A 17,284-nucleotide genomic window follows, 5' to 3' on the forward strand; every position below is an offset into this window, starting at 1 on the left:
GTCTGTGATTACCTGACGGTTCTGGGGTCTATGGCATCCAAGCTGGCGTTAGTCCCTTGGGCGTTCGCTCATCTATGGCCGCTGCAGTCCTCATTGCTTTCCCGCTGGAAACCGGTTTCCGAGGATTTCTATCTACCTCTACCTCTCGAGGGGCAGGCGCGATCCAGCCTGAGCTGGAAGTCGGTTCAGGGTCTGTGGTCAGAGTCGCAGACCCGGTGGTCTATCAACCGGCTGGAGACCAGAGCGGTCCGTCTGGCGCTGCAAGCTTTTCTACCCCTCGTGCGCGGACAGGCGGTCCGGGTATGGTCGGACAACGCTACCACCGTGGCTTACATCAATCGCCAGGGAGGGACAAGAAGTCCTCTAGTGGCGGAGGAGGCGCGGCTCTTGATGCTCTGGGCAGAACGGCATCTCAGCCATCTCGTGGCTTCCCACATAGTGGGAATCGACAACGTCCAGGCGGATTTTCTCAGTCGTCACCGCTTGGATCCCGGAGAGTGGGAGTTGGCGGACGAGGCGTTTCTCTTCATTCGCCGGACTTGGGGAATGCCCCACATGGATCTGATGGCCACCTGGCACGACGCGAAGGCTCCGCGATTTTACAGTCGACGTCGCGAAAGGGGAGCAGAAGGAGTCGACGCATTGGTGCTTCCCTGGCCGGTGGATGTGCTTCTCTATGTGTTCCCACCGTGGCCCATGATCGGAAAGATCCTACAGCGCATAGAATTGCATCCATCCAATGTGATCATGGTGGCGCCGGAGTGGCCACGCCGTCCGTGGTTTGCGGACCTGGTCCAGCTGTCAGTGGCCGCACCCCTTCGTCTACAGGGATTCCCGGGGTTCCTTCGTCAGGGCCCCGTCTGTTTGGAGGATGTGGCTCACTTTTGTCTCGCAGCATGGTTTTTGAGAGGTATCGGTTGAAGAGAAAAGGCTACTCGGATGCGGTCGTTGCTACGTTGCTGAGATCCAGAAAACAGTCTACGTCCCTAGCTTATGTTCGGGTCTGGGTAGTTTTTGAGGAATGGTGCATGGAGTGGGGCCTAGACCCCACTTCCGCTTCTATTCCCGAAATTCTGGCTTTTTTCCAGGCGGGGCTCGCCGAAGGTTTAGCGTGTAATTCCCTTCGGGTTCAAGTGGCGGCGCTTGGCTGTTTGCGTGGTAAGGTCCGGGGGATCTCTCTGGCTCTCCACCCGGATATCTCCCGCTTTCTTAGGGGGGCTAAGCACCTCCGTCCTCCGTTGCGGCCCCCTTGCCCGTCTTGGAACCTCAACTGGGTACTCTCAGCCTTATGCTCAGTGCCGTTTTGAGCCCCTGAAACGTTCTACGCTCAAGGATTTCTCCTTGAAGACCGTATTCCTAGTGGCGATTGCATCGGCCCGTCGTGTTTTCAGAATTACAGGCGTTGTCCTGTAGGGAGACCTTCTTGCGCATCTCCGATTCGGGGGTCTCCTTGTGGACGGTTACCTCCTTCCTTCCTAAGGTCGTGTCGTCGTTCCATTGGAATCAGTCAATTGATCTTCCCGCTTTCTCGGTTGCGGAGTCTTCGGACCCGAAAACAAATGACTTGAGAAAACTAGATGTGCGGAGGTCCCGGCTTCGCTATCTGGAGGTTACTAATCCGTTTCGGGTGACGGATCATCTGTTTGTGTTAACTTCGGGTCCAAAGAAAGGTGCTGCGGCGTCCCGCACGACAATTGCCCGTTGGCTCAAGGAAGCCATTGGTTCTGCGTACATTCTGCGCGGAAAATCGCCGCCGGTGGGTCTTCGGGCTCATTCGACACGCTTTGCAGGGCGGCTACCTGGAAGTCGTTGCATACCTTCATTAAACATTACCGGTTGGATGTTCAGGCTACTGAAGCTGGGGGTTTTGGAGAGAGGGTACTCCGAGCGGGACTCTCTGCTTCCCACCCTCGGTAAGTTAGCTCTGGTACATCCCAGGTGTCCTGGACTGATCCTGGTACGTACAGGGAAAGGAAAATTAGTTTCTTACCTGATAATTTTCGTTCCTGTAGTACCAAGGATCAGTCCAGGATCCCGCCCGCAGTGTTGCGTTATAGTAACGGAGAGTCCGCTCATTATTGTGTTTTTCAGTACGCTGATCCATTCGCTCTCCCGGTTGGGGAGTCTGGTTCCTGTAGGGGTGTTGGTTTTCTTTTCCCTATCAAGTTGTATGGTTAGCTATGGTTGCCTTTTGGCTTTTGTCTACTTTGACATTACGTATGACTGAGGGGCTGTGACTGGCACAGGGGCATATATGCTCCGCCCACAAGTTTTAGTCTGTCTCCATCTACTGGTGCGGAGTCACAACCCAGGTGTCCTGGACTGATCCTTGGTACTACAGGAACGAAAATTATCAGGTAAGAAACTAATTTTCCTTTATACCATTTTCAGTTGGATGATCCTCCACTGCCTGAAACTAATTATGGATAAACACCATCTTTTCATTTCAATTTCTCTCTCCTTTACCCTCTCATCCTTTCGCTTTCAAATTCTTGGTGTCTTTGTTTAACATAGAAGAGGGATGCAGTATTGGGACTTAACATTTTTAGACACTACTATTTTCTCAAGAATAAAATAAAAATCATAAAGAGAGAGAGAACTTATTTTTAAATTTTAGATGCAGATATGTTTTCATTAAACTGCAGTTTTAACACTGTTTTCTTTATCAGTTGTCCAGATAGCAAGATAAAACCATTGGGCCCTATGCTTTTAAATGGACTTACTAAGTTGATCAATGAATATAAAGAGGTGAGTTTAATTCATTTTACTTTATACAATGTGACTTTCTTGCTCTTTTATTTGGCTAATCAAATATTTTAAGGAAAAAATCGTTGACAATAGCAGTGACTTATGGAGCTGGGTTGAGATGAGGGGAATCCAGTGAGGAAAACTGTTCGTGTTGGGTTTTTTGTTTTTTTATTTGTAAACCAGATATTCCTCTTCATCTAGTCTGTCCAATGCGGACCTTTGGGTTATCCACACCAATCAGCAGCTGGCGATAAAAGATAAACAGGCTTGTTGATGTTACTCCTTATAAGCATCCATGCTGACACCAGCCTGCCAGTATTCTTTGTTTCCAGTACATGGGAGGCATGCAGTCCCATGCTGTGTGGACTCACGCTAGGATAAACTGAACCGGAAATGTTTGGAGCTCCTGAGGTGTCTCGACAGTCCTTCCTCCTTCGGATGAGCAAGGTCTCAAGATTTTACAAAACAAAAAAAAAAGGGATTAATCCTTCAGAGGTGAAAGCTTATGCTCCTTCCTCTTTTGAGAAATCTAGATTTAGGGGGATCCTAGAAGGTTTGAGGTAACTCACTCCTCTCTTCACTCCTTCCTCCTGCTGCTCCCGTCTTTGCTGGCAATTCAAGATACTATTTCTTTAAGAAGTCCTTGCTTCTCTAGCTGGTGCAATAAAGTGTGTAAAAACCCCCAAACAAACCAGAAACTCCCCCCTTAGGCAGGGAGAGTGAATGGAGGGCTTGTTTCAGCAGTGGTAGACCATGGCAGTGCAGCAGCATGTTGGAGCTCCAGGAGTGATTTTTCTTTTTGCCGAGGGCCAGTTCTTGGTTTAGGGGGATTTCTGTTCAGGTCGTGTTGATTAGGCCTGTGGACCACATGTACAAGATGGTGACGGAGGAGGACCGCAGGTGGAAATCCGCACTCTGCACTGTCTGTCACTTGCGAAAGGCACAGGCAGGGAGCACGTCTAAGCTCTGTAGAAAGTATTCTTTGGCTTGGGGGAAACTGCTTCAAGCGGTTTTTTGTTTTGTTTTTTTTTTCCTTTCGACTGGAGGCTTTGGATCGGAGGACACACTGGATGGGACAAGGGAAGTCTTCATGTCTCAGGAGGCTACAGTGGCCATTTTACAGTCACAGGGCAGTGAAATTGAGGTTGGGCATCCTCCTTTTAGCCAGGAGTATCATTTGGATGCTGCTATGGGTCAGGCATCTAGGACTGCTGCTATTGTAGTAAGTCCTCCTCCTGACCTCTGTCTCCTCTCTGCTTTGGACAATGATTTCACAGGATGTTTTTCATGGGCTTGCAAGCATTTTGCATGGGGTAGAGTGGCCCCGGGACTGTCTCTGCCCTCCCAGCACCCTCTACCCTGGCAGATTCCCAGGGGAAAAAGAAAACCATGGCGGTCATGGGGATACAGGTTCTCGAGGAAGACTTTTTCTGGAAGATTTTAAGGAATTACCCCCCCCCCCCCCAGGGTGATACTAAGAGGGAATTGGAGAAAGGTGAGGTTCTTCTTGAAGAGGAGGATCATGCTTCCATGCTGTCTTTTTTTTTTTTTTTGTTTGTTTTATAGAGATGACATCTCAGTCACTGCACACGTGGCAGATTATGAACAGCAAAAAAGGAGTCTTCTGCTCCCAAGGAGAGGATCCTCTTATAATCAGTTTAAGGGAGTCTTAAGAGATTCTTCCTCCTTCACCAAATGGTGCAAGATCTAATTGATTTGGAATGGGCACTCTGGAGGCTAATTTTCAGGGGGGGGGGGGAGTTGTTCCCTCACTAAGCTGTATCTGCTGAATCTGCAAATAAAATGAAAAATTGTGTTTTCCCAGGGTTAGAAGCCTTGGTATGTTCAGTGACTAAATACACCACTGTACTAGTAGAGGATGAGGCAGCTCTTAAGGATGCTTAAGACAGGAAAATAGAGTGCTTGCTTAAGCAGGTCTTTGAGGCTGTGAGAATGGTGTTGCAGATCTACGCCTGTTGAATTGTAGCAAGATCGGGGCTGCATCTGGTGCAGGATGCCAAGGTGGAGTTGAGAGAATTCTCTGCCATTGGAACTGGGAGCGGCTACTTGGCAGATGCTGGTTATGATTTGGTCTGCTCCTCTGCCAGGAGACTTGCATCCGTAATAGAAGCTTGGACACTCTCTCTAAGATGAATTTAACTAAATTGCAATTTAAGAATCTGATCTTGTTTGGAGCAGAGCTGGAAAAGATGACTAAGGCATGAGGGATTCAAAGGTTCCGAGGTTCCTGGAAGTTAGAAAAAAGGAGGCATCTTGGAGTTTTTCTTCCATGAGGTTCAGACCAGGTCTGAGCTCTTCAGGAGGTCGAGGCCCTAATCTAGATTTGAAGAAGGGATGTAAAGGAGCCACAGGAACAGGCTCTTGTAGAGCATTGAAATGAGTCCTTAGGGGTCCTATCACTGGTGTCAGAAGATAGGTGGCCACCTGTCTGTTTTATCAAAGGTGTTCTCAAATCACAAAGGACCAGTGGGTTTTAGAAATTGTGAAAAATGGATATGCTCTGGAGTTCGCTTGCCTGGTTTCAGACAGTTTTGGGGTTTCCCCTCTTCATTCAATTGAGACAAGAGGCTCTAAAGTCTACTCTGCAGAGACTTCTCAATTAGCATGCAATAATCCCAGTTCCGAAAAACCAGATGTGCCACAAAACCATTTGTCGTGGTTCCGAAGAAAAAGGGAACCATTTACCACATTTTGGACCTGAGGCAAATCAACAACTTCTTGAAGGTGGCTTACTCCATTGTAGTCAATGATTATTGCGGTATAGACAGGAGAATTTCTGATATCTCTGGATTTTACAGAGGCTTATCTTCATATTCTGAACCGGAAGGATCATCACACTTTCTCCGGTTTTGTAGTGCTAGGTTGACGTTTTCAGTTTCAGGCACTTCCCTTTGGGCTGGCAATTGCTCCAAGAACATTTTTCGAAAGAGGTGTTGTGGTAGCCATGGCTCTTCATAAAGAAGGTATTTTGGTTCATCCTTATCTGGACACTTGGTTTATAAGGGCAAAGTCATATCAGAAGAGTGTATCGGCCACTCAGCAAGTGATACAATTGTTGCAGGAGTTGGGGTGGCTGTCAGTTTCCCCTGAAGATTCCTTTGCGGAAACTGACAGCGGCTATCTCAAATACTGGAGTATCTGGGGGCTCAATTTGATACAAAGATAGTTTGTGTTCATCTAATGGATCAGAGAATTCAGAAGTTGTGTGATCAGATTGTGATAAATTGCAGGAAGACCTTGTGAGACTGGAAAATTGGGCATCCAAATGGCAGATGAAATTTAATGTGGATAAGTGCAAGGTGATGCATATAGGGAAAAATAACCCATGCTATAATTACACAATGTTGGGTTCCATATTAGGTGCTACAACCCAAGAAAGAGATATAGGTGTCACAGTGGATAACACATTGAAATCGTCAGTGCAGTGTGCTGCGGCAGTCAAAAAAGCAAACAGAATGTTGGGAATTATTAGAAAAGGAATGATGAATAAAACGGAAAATGTCATAATCCCTCTGTATCGCTCCATGGTGAGACCGCACCTTGAATACTGTGTACAATTCTGGTCGCCGCATCTCAAAAAAGATATAATTGCGATGGAGAAGGTACAGAGAAGGGCTACCAAAATAAGGGGAATGGAACAACTCCCCTATGAGGAAAGACTAAAGAGGTTAGGACTTTTCAGCTTGGAGAAGAGACGACTGAGGGGGGGATATGATAGAGGTGTTTAAAATCATGAGAGGTCTAGAACGGGTAGATGTGAATCTGTTATTTACTCTTTCGGATAGTAGAAAGACTAGGGGGCACTCCATGAAGTTAGCATGGGGCACATTTAAAACTAATCGGAGAAAGTTCTTTTTTACTCAACGCACAATTAAACTCTGGAATTTGTTGCCAGAGAATGTGGTTCGTGCAGTTAGTATAGCTGTGTTTAAAAAAGGATTGGATAAGTTCTTGGAGGAGAAGTCCATTACCTGCTATTACGTTCACTTAGAGAATAGCCACTGCCATTAGCAATGGTTACATGGAATAGACTTAGTTTTTGGGTACTTGCCAGGTTCTTATGGCCTGGATTGGCCACTGTTGGAAACAGGATGCTGGGCTTGATGGACCCTTGGTCTGACCCAGTATGGCATTTTCTTATGTTCTTATGTTCGGATCAGTCAGGAATCCAATATTGTGGTCCTACCTTCAGAGTCTCTGTTCCATGGCGCAGCGGCTTTGGATTTAGTTCTGTGAGCGAGATTGCACATGAATCCTCTTCAAAGGGCCTTGCTTTCCAGGTGGAATACCCAGTCACAGGACTATTCCATGTGTCGGACTCTGTCAGAATCAGAGAGACTGAATTTGTAGTGGTTATGGGACTGCAAGCACTTGCAATGGGGAGTAGACTTGGTGACCCTACTCTGGATCATAATAATATCGGACTCTAGTCTGTTGGCCACCAGCCTGTCAGACTGGGGAGTGCACTGTCAAGAACTGTTTACTCAAGAACAGTGGATGTCAGAGGAAGTGAGCTGGTTGGTTGTCTTAGAATTTTCTCCATGGATAATGGGCCAGGCTGTTAAGGTAATGTCTGACAATGCCACAGCAGTAGCTTACATAAACCATCAGGGAGAGATGTGAAGTCTTCAGGAATCAGGAGTCTAGGAAAAGTAAAAAGTCATGGGATAGGTGGCGATGTCCTTTTGTGGATTACAAATTGGCTAAAAGACAGGAAACAGAGAGTAGGATTAAATGGACAATGTTCTCAGTGGAAGGGAGTGGGCAGTGAAGTGCCTCAGGGATCTGTATTGGGATCCTTACTTTTCAATATATTTTTAAATGATCTGGAAAGAATACGACGAGTGAGGTAATCAAATTTGCAGATACAAAATTGTTCAGAGTAGTTAAATCACAAACAGATTGTGATAAATTGCAGGAAGACCTTGTGAGACTGGAAAATTGGGCATCAAAATGGCAGATGAAATGTAATGTGGATAAGTGCAAGGTGATGCATATAGGGAAAAATAACCCATTCTATAGTTACATAATGTTAGGTTCCATATTAGGAGCTACCACCCAAGAAAAGAGATCTAGGCGTCATAGTGGATAACACATTGAAATCATCTGTTCAGTGTGCTGTGGCAGTCAAAAAAGCAAACAGAATGTTTGGAATTATTAGAAAGGGAATGGTGAATAAAACGGAAAATGTCATAATGCCTCTGTATCGCTCCATGGTGAGACCGCACCTTGAATACTGTGTACAATTCTGGTCGCCGCATCTCAAAAAAGATATAGTTGCAATGGAGAAGGTACAGAGAAGGTCAACCAACAAGATAAAAGGAATGGAACAGCTCGCCTATGAGGAAAGACTAAAGAGGTTAGGACTTTTCAGCTTGGAGAAGAGACAGCTGAGGGGGGAATATGATAGAGGTGTTTAAAATCATGAGAGGTCTAGAAAAGGTTAATGTGAATCAGTTATTTACTCTTTCGGATAATAGACTAGGGGGCACTCCATGAAGTTAGCATGTGGCACATTTAAAACTAATCGGAGAAAGTTCTTTTTCACTCAACGCACAATTAAACCTTGGAATTTGTTGCCAGGGGATGTGGTTAATGCAGTTAGTATAGCTGTGTTTAAAAAATGGATTTGATAAGTTCTTGAAGTCCATTACCTGTTATTAATTAAGTTGACTTAGAAAATAGCCACTGCTTTTACTAGCAACGGTAACATGGAATAGACTTAGTTTTTGGGTACTTGCCAGGTTCTTATGGCCTGGATTGGCCACTGTTGGAAACAGGATGCTGGGCTTGATGGACCCTTGGTCTGATCCAGTATGGCATGTTATGTTCTTATGTTCTCATAGACAGACCTACTTCTTCAGTGGGCGGAAGTGAATTTGAAAGCACTGTCTGCATCTCACATCACCTGCACATTGTTCAAGCATGCGGACTACCTCAGTCGTTATGTTGTAGATCTTGGAGAATGGTCTCTGTTAGTGTTCGATCTGCTCAACAGATGAGGTCTGCCAGATCTGCTCTAATGGTGACTAGCAAGAATGGTAAGGGGCACAAGTTTTTCAGCAGAAAGAGGGATGCTCTCTTGTCTGGGCTGTATTCCCTAGTATAGGGGTGGCCAACTCTGGTCCTTAAGAGCCATAAACAGGCCAAGTTTTCAGGATATCCCCAATGAATATACATGAGATGCATGCACTGCCTCCATTGTATGCAAATCAATTTCATGTATATTCATTGTGGATATCCTGAAAACCTGGCCTGTTCCTGCCATAGTACAAGTAGAGGCACTGTTTTATATATTTCCCCCTTGGCCCTTGATAGGCAGGGTACTTAAGACAGTCATTTGTCATCCAGGTCTAGGGGTATATGGACCTCAAGCATCTCCTTTGTGGCCACCCTCTAAGACTGTTGTCTCACAGGGAATTACTGACCCAGATTCCAGTGTTTCACAAAGATCTGGATTAATTTTGTCTTATGGTCTGGCCTTTGAGAGGGCCAGTTTGAAGAAAGGGTATTCTTAGGCAGTGGTGGCTACGCTCCTGTTCCCTGGTGTATTCTGCATATAGAAAGTGTTTGAGGATTGGTGCTGTGGTTATCTCTGCGCTCCTGGGAGCGTGTTGGTGCCATTGTTTTGGGGGTTTTTTTTGTTTTGTTTTTGCAGAAAGGCTTCTCTAAGGGTTTGGCTGTTAATACTTGGAAGGTGCTGGTGGCAACACTCTTTCTATAGGGAGTAAATTCAAAATAGACCAATGTCTTCTCATCTAGCTGTATCTAGTTTCTTAAGAGGTGTGAAGCATATTAGGCCTCCACTCCTGATTCCGGTTCCAACCTGGGATTTGAATTTGGTTTTGTGGGGAGTTTTTGGCAGGGTTTGTTTGCTTCTCTTAAGTCTGTCTCTCTGCATCTGCTGCCCTAGAAGACAGTCTCTTTAGTCGCTATTTATTCTGCTCAGATAATTTTGAAGTTGCAAGTGCTTTCGTGTAGGGAACCTTTTTTGTTGATTACAAAGGATAAGGTTAAAATTCATACAGTTCCCCCCCCCCCCCCCCCCCCCTCTTCAGAAGGTTGTTTTATAATTCCATCTTGATCAGGTGATTTCCTTGCTTGCATTTTGTGCCCTGCCAAATTCCGAGGATTATGGCTTTCTTCGTTGTTTTGGATGTGTGGAGATATCTTTTATGATTTGTCAAGGTCATGAGCGTTTTCAGAAAGTTGGATCATCTTTCTTTGTCCTGTAAAGGGGAAGCTGCCTTTAGGTTTACAGTTGCACATTGGATTAAGGAGGTAATTGCAGCAGTTTACATGGATTCTGGTATTCTGTAGCCAAAGCAAGTAAAAGCTCATTCCTCGAGGGCTCAGGCGACTTTGTGGGCAGAGATGCGATTGTATATCTCCAAAGGAGAGGCCAAAGTGTCCATGTGGTTGTCTTTGCATACTTCCGCTAAGCATTATTGCTTAAATGTCAGGGCTAGAGAGGAGGCCTCTTTTGCCTTGGCTGTTTTGCAAGGGGCTTGGATAGCATCCTGCCCTATGAAGGAGTAGCATGGGAAATCCCAATTGTCTGAACTTGTCTGACTGGATGAAGGGGAAGGTTAAACAATATTTTACCTGATTTATTTTCTCCTTGAATACAGTCAGACCAGTCCAGGACCTTCCCTGTGCTGCGGATATCTTTTATTTCTGCATTACAGATTAGGTTTTTGCAGACTGGTAAGCAGAGTTTGGAAGCAGAGTGAATGGCTATACTTCACTGCGGCTGAGTGATCCCATGTTCTACTGCAGAGTAACTCGTCCGTTGTTTCTATTTCATGACTTTTCTGGAAGCTCACAGGTTTAAAAAAAATTATAATATATATAGATTGTGTTAAAAGTTGTCCAGTTAACTTGTTACAGATATACTGGCAGGCTGGTGTCACCATAAATACTTATGAGGAGTGACATTGACTAACCTGTTTATCTCTGTCGCCATTTGCTGGATGCTGTTCATAATCCAATTGTCTGGACTAGGCTGACTGTATTCAAGGAAAGGAAATTATCAGGTGAGAAGCAATTTCACTATATTTAGGAGGCCAAATGGTAAGGGGACATAGTGCGCAGGAGAGAGCTGAGGGGAGGAAGCTTGGATAGTTTGAGGATGTGGTGATGAGATAATGGTTGACCGAAATTTCTGAATGAAAACAGGCATTTAAAAAAGGTTTGGATAAGTTGTTGGAGAAGTCCATTACCTGCTATTAATCAAGTTGACTTAGAAACTAGCTACTGCTATTACTAACATCAGTAGCATGGGATATACTTAGTTTTTGGGTACTTGCCAGGTACTTGTAGCCTGGATTGGCCACTGTTGGAAACAGGATGCTGGGCTTGATGGACCCTTGGTCTGACCCAGTATGGCAATTTCTTATGTTCTTATTCATGTTCATACTCTGGATCAGTCCAAACAAGTGGGTTTTGCATCCCTATCAGCAGGTGGAGGCAGAGAACAAAACTTTGAGGCACTGCTACATATCTGAGTGCCACCTGCAGTCTCTTAGTATTTCTGTCTCCAGCAGGTAGTAGAAGTGCAATCCTGCAGTCTAATTTAAAAAAAACAAACAAAAAACAAAAGAAGACAGAATTTGATGCAGTGCTCCCTGAGGTGTTAGGTACCTTTTGTGGACCATCCCTCAGGTGGAGCCAGGCGAGGGGGGGTTGGCTATCTCTGTCTGGCTTTAGCCCACTTCTTCCGGAGGGACTGATAGCCAGAGACTGGCTCCCTCATTGCCTCCGAGCTCTCTTCCTTCTGGCAGGGAAGTATTTTTGTGTTCTTTTTTTTTAAACTTAACACCGAAGAAGTAAGGAAATAGGAGCTTCAGTCAGGGAGGCTCGTTGGCGGGAGTGCCTTTCTTCAGCGGGAGCTGTTGGTGCCGAAAGGAGGGAGAAGTTGAGCTGCTGTGGCCGCTGCGGGGATCCATGCGAGGCCTGTGTGCAAGCACCCAGGTGGGTTTTTCTGCTAGGTCGCCTCTTCTCTCCTGTGGGTAATGGCGCTGAAGCAGTGCATGGTAGCCTGCAAAGCATGCGGGTTGTGGACCACGTTACTGAATAAGGTGTCCCTATGCTCCGGCTGTGCTGGAGTTGGAGAGGGAGCCTCTGCTGATGCGATTCTTGACAAGAGGGCCACCAGATCTTCGGGGCCTGTGGCAGAGGTCCCGGGAGGACTGGAAGGGGCAGCCATAGCATCGAAGGCTTGCAGGCAGAAGTCTGTAAGTTCCAGGGAGCTCAGGGATTCTCCTCTGGCTCTTTCTTCCATGGAGCTCCTGGCAGCACAGGACCTTAGCAGGGGAGGAGCGCAGAAAGTAGCGGACTTGATGATGATGCTGAAGATCTGGAGGAGTTTTTGCCAGATTTTGGCCTACTCCTGCATAAGGTCTTTCGGGTAAGAAAGGGTACAGGAGGGAAGCAGCTCAGGGAGCAACAGCCACAATGTCCTTCCAAGGGAGGTTCTGGCAGCTTACTCAGATGACTGGGTCTGGGGCATGATAGTGGAACCGGGGGTGATCCAAGGTATTTGAACGACTTGGGATGATCCACAGGAAGATCCTGCAAGTTCACCTAGAGGGTGTGATTCCAATGCGGATTCGGATGCTGATCTGGATGCAAACAAGGATGACCCTGATCTAGGTGAGATGCTGGTAGGTAGATGACCTGAGAGTCGTCTGCTTGTTTAGGAAAGAGCTGCTGTATCCCCTGATTCCTCAGGTTTTGGAGGAATTGGGTATCAAGGTCGCTCAAGAGGAGTCAGATAATGAGGGGGGTAAATCGTGTCCTTGTTGGGCTGAGGGGTTGTCCTAGTGCCTTTCCATTTTCTAAGAAGATTCAAAAATTGGTTAACTGGGAATGGGGTTTCCCGGAAGCAGGCCTTAAGGTTGACAGGGCAATGGCAAAGCTATATCCTTTGGAAGAGACCTTAGACCTGTTGAAGCTGCCGAAGGTGGATGCTGCAGTCTACACTGTGAACAAGAAGAAAGTTATTCCAGTGGCGGGATCAGCCGCCCTGAAAGATGTTCAGGATCGTAAATTAGAAATGCAGTTAAAACAGATGTTTAAGATTTGTGTTTGTCTCCGGGTGGCAGTCTGATGCAGAGGGTCTGTTTATGCTGGGTGCAGAAGGCTTAGGAACAGGGTTCTACATGACCTAGCAGCTCCATGCAGTCAGCACACATGGAAGCTGGAGTGGCTTATGATTTGGTGCACACATCCAGCCAGAAGCATGGTTTCCACAGTTGTGGCTCGCAGGCTTTTGTGGTTATGAAATTGGTCGGCGGACATGTAGTCCAAGACCCAGCTGTGTAATCTCCCCTTCAAAGGGAAACTCCTGTTTGGGGAGGATCTGGACTAGCTTATGAAGAGCTTGGGAGAGTTGAAAGGGAATAGGTTGCCTGAAGATAAAGAGTGTCAAGAAGAATTTCCCTTCCTGTTTTCGTTTGGGCAAGAGTTCCTCTTCGTTGGGACGGAAGCAGTCTTTGGGAAGCAGCTGTTCTTTCAGGGTTCCCACAGACCCTCCAGAGATTCCACCAGTCAGGGGACTGGGGAAGGAAAATCAGCACAGTAAAGCCAGGATGGTCCATTCCTCCGTGGAGAGGGGGGGGGGCGAAGATTGGCTCATTTCTACGGAGAGTGGGCCAAGATCACCTCGGACCTGTGGGTTCTGGAGATGGTAAGAGACTGTTATGCCTTAGAATTTTCATGTCCCATCAAGGAGGCCTTCCTAGAGTCCCATTGTTCATCTCGAAGCAAGCAGGAGGCAATGTGGGGTACAGTGCAGAGGTTGCTAAGACTGGACACAATTGTTCCAGTGCCTCCATCCAAGCAAGGACAGGGGAGATACTCTATTTTATTTTGTGGTTCCCAAAAAGGAAGGCACATTTCAACCCATTTTAAATCTGCAGAAGGTCAGTGTGGCCTTGTGGGTTCCACATTTTTGCATGGAGACTTTGGGCACAGTGATAGTCCGCAAAGGGGAGTTCCTAGCATCATTAGATCTAATGGAGGCCTACCTGCATATTCCCATTCGAGTGGATCATCAGAAGTTTTGAGGTTCATGGTGTTGGGACAGCATTTCCTGTTCAGAGCTCTTCCATTCAGGCTGGCCACAGTGCTGCAAACCTTCACAAAGCTGATGGTGGTAGTGGGCCCTGAGACTAGAGGGGATTCTTGTTCACCCATATCTGGACGACTGGTTCATCCAGCGGGTTTTGGACAGATTGCGATTGCTAGGTTGGGTAATAAACCTGACAGGCATCTGATCCCAACCAAATCTCTAGAATATTTGGTGGCGTGGTTTGATACTCAAGAGGGGTAGGGTGTTCCTGACCTCAGAGTGATGAAGTTGCAGATGCAAGTTACACTTCTGTTACTACTGAAGATACCAAGATTCTGGGATTATTTGCAAGTTCTGGGTTCTATGGCATCCATGTTATCTGGTGCCATGGGCCTTTGCTCACATTCGGCCCTTACAGAAGGTGCTCATATCCAAATGGAATCCATTTTCAGGACAGTATCAACTGCCTTTACCACTATAGGAGAAATCCAGGTCCAGTCTCTCTCATGGTGGCTTTCGCGCTACAACTTGGAGAAGGGAGTGGATCTGGAGACTCTGGACTGGGTGGTGGTGACTACAGACGCCAGTCTCAAGGGTTGGGGGGGGGGGGGGTGCAATCTGTCAGGGGCAGATAGCCCAAGGTCTTTGAATGCCGCTGGAGTTGGCCTGGTTGGTTCTTTCTAGATGATCAAAAGCAGTCTGCAGAGCCTTGGAGGTGTTCCTGACATGGATCAAGGGTTGGATAGTGAGAGTCTTTTCTGACAATGTAATGACTGTGGCACACATCAGTTGTCAAGGTGGGGCATAGAGTCACACAGTGGCTCTGGAGGCCCAGCAACTCTTTGCATGGGTGGAACTTTTTCCTCAAGGGAACAGCAACTTCTTTTGTTGCAGGAGTGGACAAAGTGGAATCGAACTTTCTCAGCAGGCAGCAGTTGGATCTGGGGGAATGGATTCTTATTTGTGACAAGTGGGGCAATCCCCAGGTGGACCTCATGGTGACATGAGGCAATACCAAAGCATCCCGATTCTTCAGTTGCAGATGAGACGTTGGGTCGGAGGGAATATATGCACTAGTTTGTCTGTGGCCAAGTAGGGTCCTGCGTTGTGTTTCCTCCCTGGCCTCTTGTTGGATGTGTCTTGCGGTGCATAGAGATTCATCTGGGAAGGATGGTACTGGTGGCACCAGAGTGGCTTCTCTGGCCGTGGTTCATGGATTTGATGTATCTCGCGATGGACAGGCCTCTCAGGTTGGCTCATCTGCCAGGGGTTCTTCGACAAAGGCCCATATTCTTGGATCGGGAGGATCACTTTTGTCTTGCAGCTTGACTTTTGAGAGGTGGTGATTGTGACTAAAAAGATATTCGGGGCCAGTTATTTCCACCTTGCTCCAGGTTAGAAGGCCTTTTGCTTGTCTGGCGTATGTCAGGGTCTGGAAGGCGTTTTAGTCTTGGTGTTTGGAGTAGCGGCTGGATTCGCTAGGTGTAGACATTCCTCACATTTTGGCCTTTTTGCAACAGGGATTATCAAAGGGGTTGGCCGATAACTTGCTCCGTGTCAGAGGTCTGCCTTGGGTCCCCTTAGGGGCATGATGCAGGGGAGCTTCCTGGCCTCTCACCTTGATGTCATTCATTTTCTGAAAGGTGCTAAGCCTTTGCATCCTCTGGTACATAAGGTTTGTCCAGATTGGAGTCTTAATTTGGTTCTGAAAGTTGGTTCTGAAAGTGCTCTGTGGACCTCTGTTTGAACCCTTACAAGGAGCATCAGTAAAGGACCTGACCTTGAAGGCAGTGTTTTTGGTGGCTATTTTTTCAGCCAGACAGATTTCGGATCTGCAGGCTTTGTCCTCTGTCTTGGGATTTGCTGCAGTCTAAGGAGCTTCATCTTAAGGTCATTAACATTTTCGGAGATTGGATAATCTCTTTGTGGTGTTCGGTATAGCAAAGAAAGGAGGCACAGTTTCTAAAGCCATGATTTCTCATTGGTTGAAAGAGACCATTTGTTTAGCTTATATTTGTAGGGGTCGAAGCTTCGTTAGCTCTGCGTGCGCATTCTACTAGAGCACAAGCTGCCTCCTGGGCAGAGTGTCCATTTCATCTCAGGAGATATGCAGAGCCGCGACATGGTCTTCGCTTCAGACTTTCACCAGACATTACCATTTGGAAATTTGGGTACAGGAAGATGCTGCATTTGGTGAAAATGTGTTGCATGCGAGTCTTTCAGGCTCCTGCCCAGTTTAGAGATGCTTGGGTACCTCCCACTTGTCTGGACTGATCTGGGTATGAACAGTAAAGGAAAATTTGATTTTTTACCTATTAATTTTCATTTCCTGTAATACCACAGATCAGTCCAGAGTCCCATCCCCTTGCTGCTGAAAAATGGAATTTCCTGTTTCTGTTCTCAGATTGTAGTTGCAAATTGTAAATAGGTTGAGCCACTGAGGCTAAGTGTTTTTTATTGGTTCCTTTTCAGGAAGTGGGTGCTCTATTTAAGGGGGGGCTCCAACCTTGAGTTAACTGTTCACCCTGATTGGGGAATCTATTTTGTCTACACATTGGCTTGGGTACAGGTCAATTCTGAGGGACTGCAGGTGGCTCACTCAGAAATGTAGCAGTGCTTCAGTTTTGTTCTCTGCCTCCATCTGCTGGTGGAAATGCAAAACCAAGTTGTCTGGACTGATCTGTGGAATTACAAGAATGAAAATTAGCAGGTAAGAAACAATTTTTCTATTCTTCACCTTTCTTTATGGACAGTGAAATTTGAGAAGTAAATGTTTCATTAATTTTCAAAATTTTCATTTTTCATCAATACTGAGCAACTTCTTGAATGTTTTGAGAGGAACGTTTGTGGAGCAGTAGTCTCCAGTCTTTTTATTTCAATTGTTATACTATGTAATGTGCATAAGATGTTTGTTCCTTGTCTACTTTCTTTTTGTTTGCTTATTTTTGTTTCATATTTTTGCCTTGGAATCTCCAGTTATTGTGATTTTGATAGAGCTTTATTGTATTGTTTGTTTATTGTTTTTGTTTTTTAAATTCATTTTTGTGCCTTCCCCTTTTCTTTGTCAAGAGGACGGTAGAAGCTTCTGCTATTTCAGTTTCAAGATATTTCTTGAATAGGTAGAATTGACATTTTCCTTTTTTTTTTTTTTTTTTTTTTAAGTTGTAGAATCAGGAGCATGCATTCCAAGCATCATCTGAAATGAGGCGAGCATAGGGTTGTAATTTGGAAGTTCTAAGAGCATCTCTGTTTTGGATCTGGTATAATTCCTAAATCTCCTAATAACAGATTAGATGGAAAAGTCCTCACTACCTTTCGTGGTGAAACTCGTGCAACAAGTCCCAAAACTTGCCAGAGAACCAAACTCTCTAGAGTTTGGGGAGCCCAGGCATATTGGGAGCAGAAGTCAGCAAAGCATTGGAGCGACCAGGATGAGCTTGC

The 17,284-nt window shown here is 46.0% G+C and overlaps 1 protein-coding gene across 4 annotated transcripts in view; it reads left to right on the forward strand.

Annotated features, from left to right (window-relative positions):
- The window catches only part of ECPAS (Ecm29 proteasome adaptor and scaffold), a 338,465-nt gene that overhangs the window by 102,486 nt on the left and 218,695 nt on the right, over window positions 1–17,284 (forward strand). For all 4 annotated transcript variants that reach the window (XM_029614666.1, XM_029614656.1, XM_029614672.1 and 1 more), the window contains exon 11: window positions 2,670–2,748. In XM_029614666.1, the coding sequence (XP_029470526.1) occupies window positions 2,670–2,748 (79 nt within the window). The remainder of the gene's footprint in view (window positions 1–2,669; window positions 2,749–17,284) is intronic.

The sequence above is a fragment of the Rhinatrema bivittatum genome, chromosome 1 (assembly GCF_901001135.1).
Source record: "Rhinatrema bivittatum chromosome 1, aRhiBiv1.1, whole genome shotgun sequence".
Lineage (NCBI taxonomy): Eukaryota > Metazoa > Chordata > Amphibia > Gymnophiona > Rhinatrematidae > Rhinatrema > Rhinatrema bivittatum.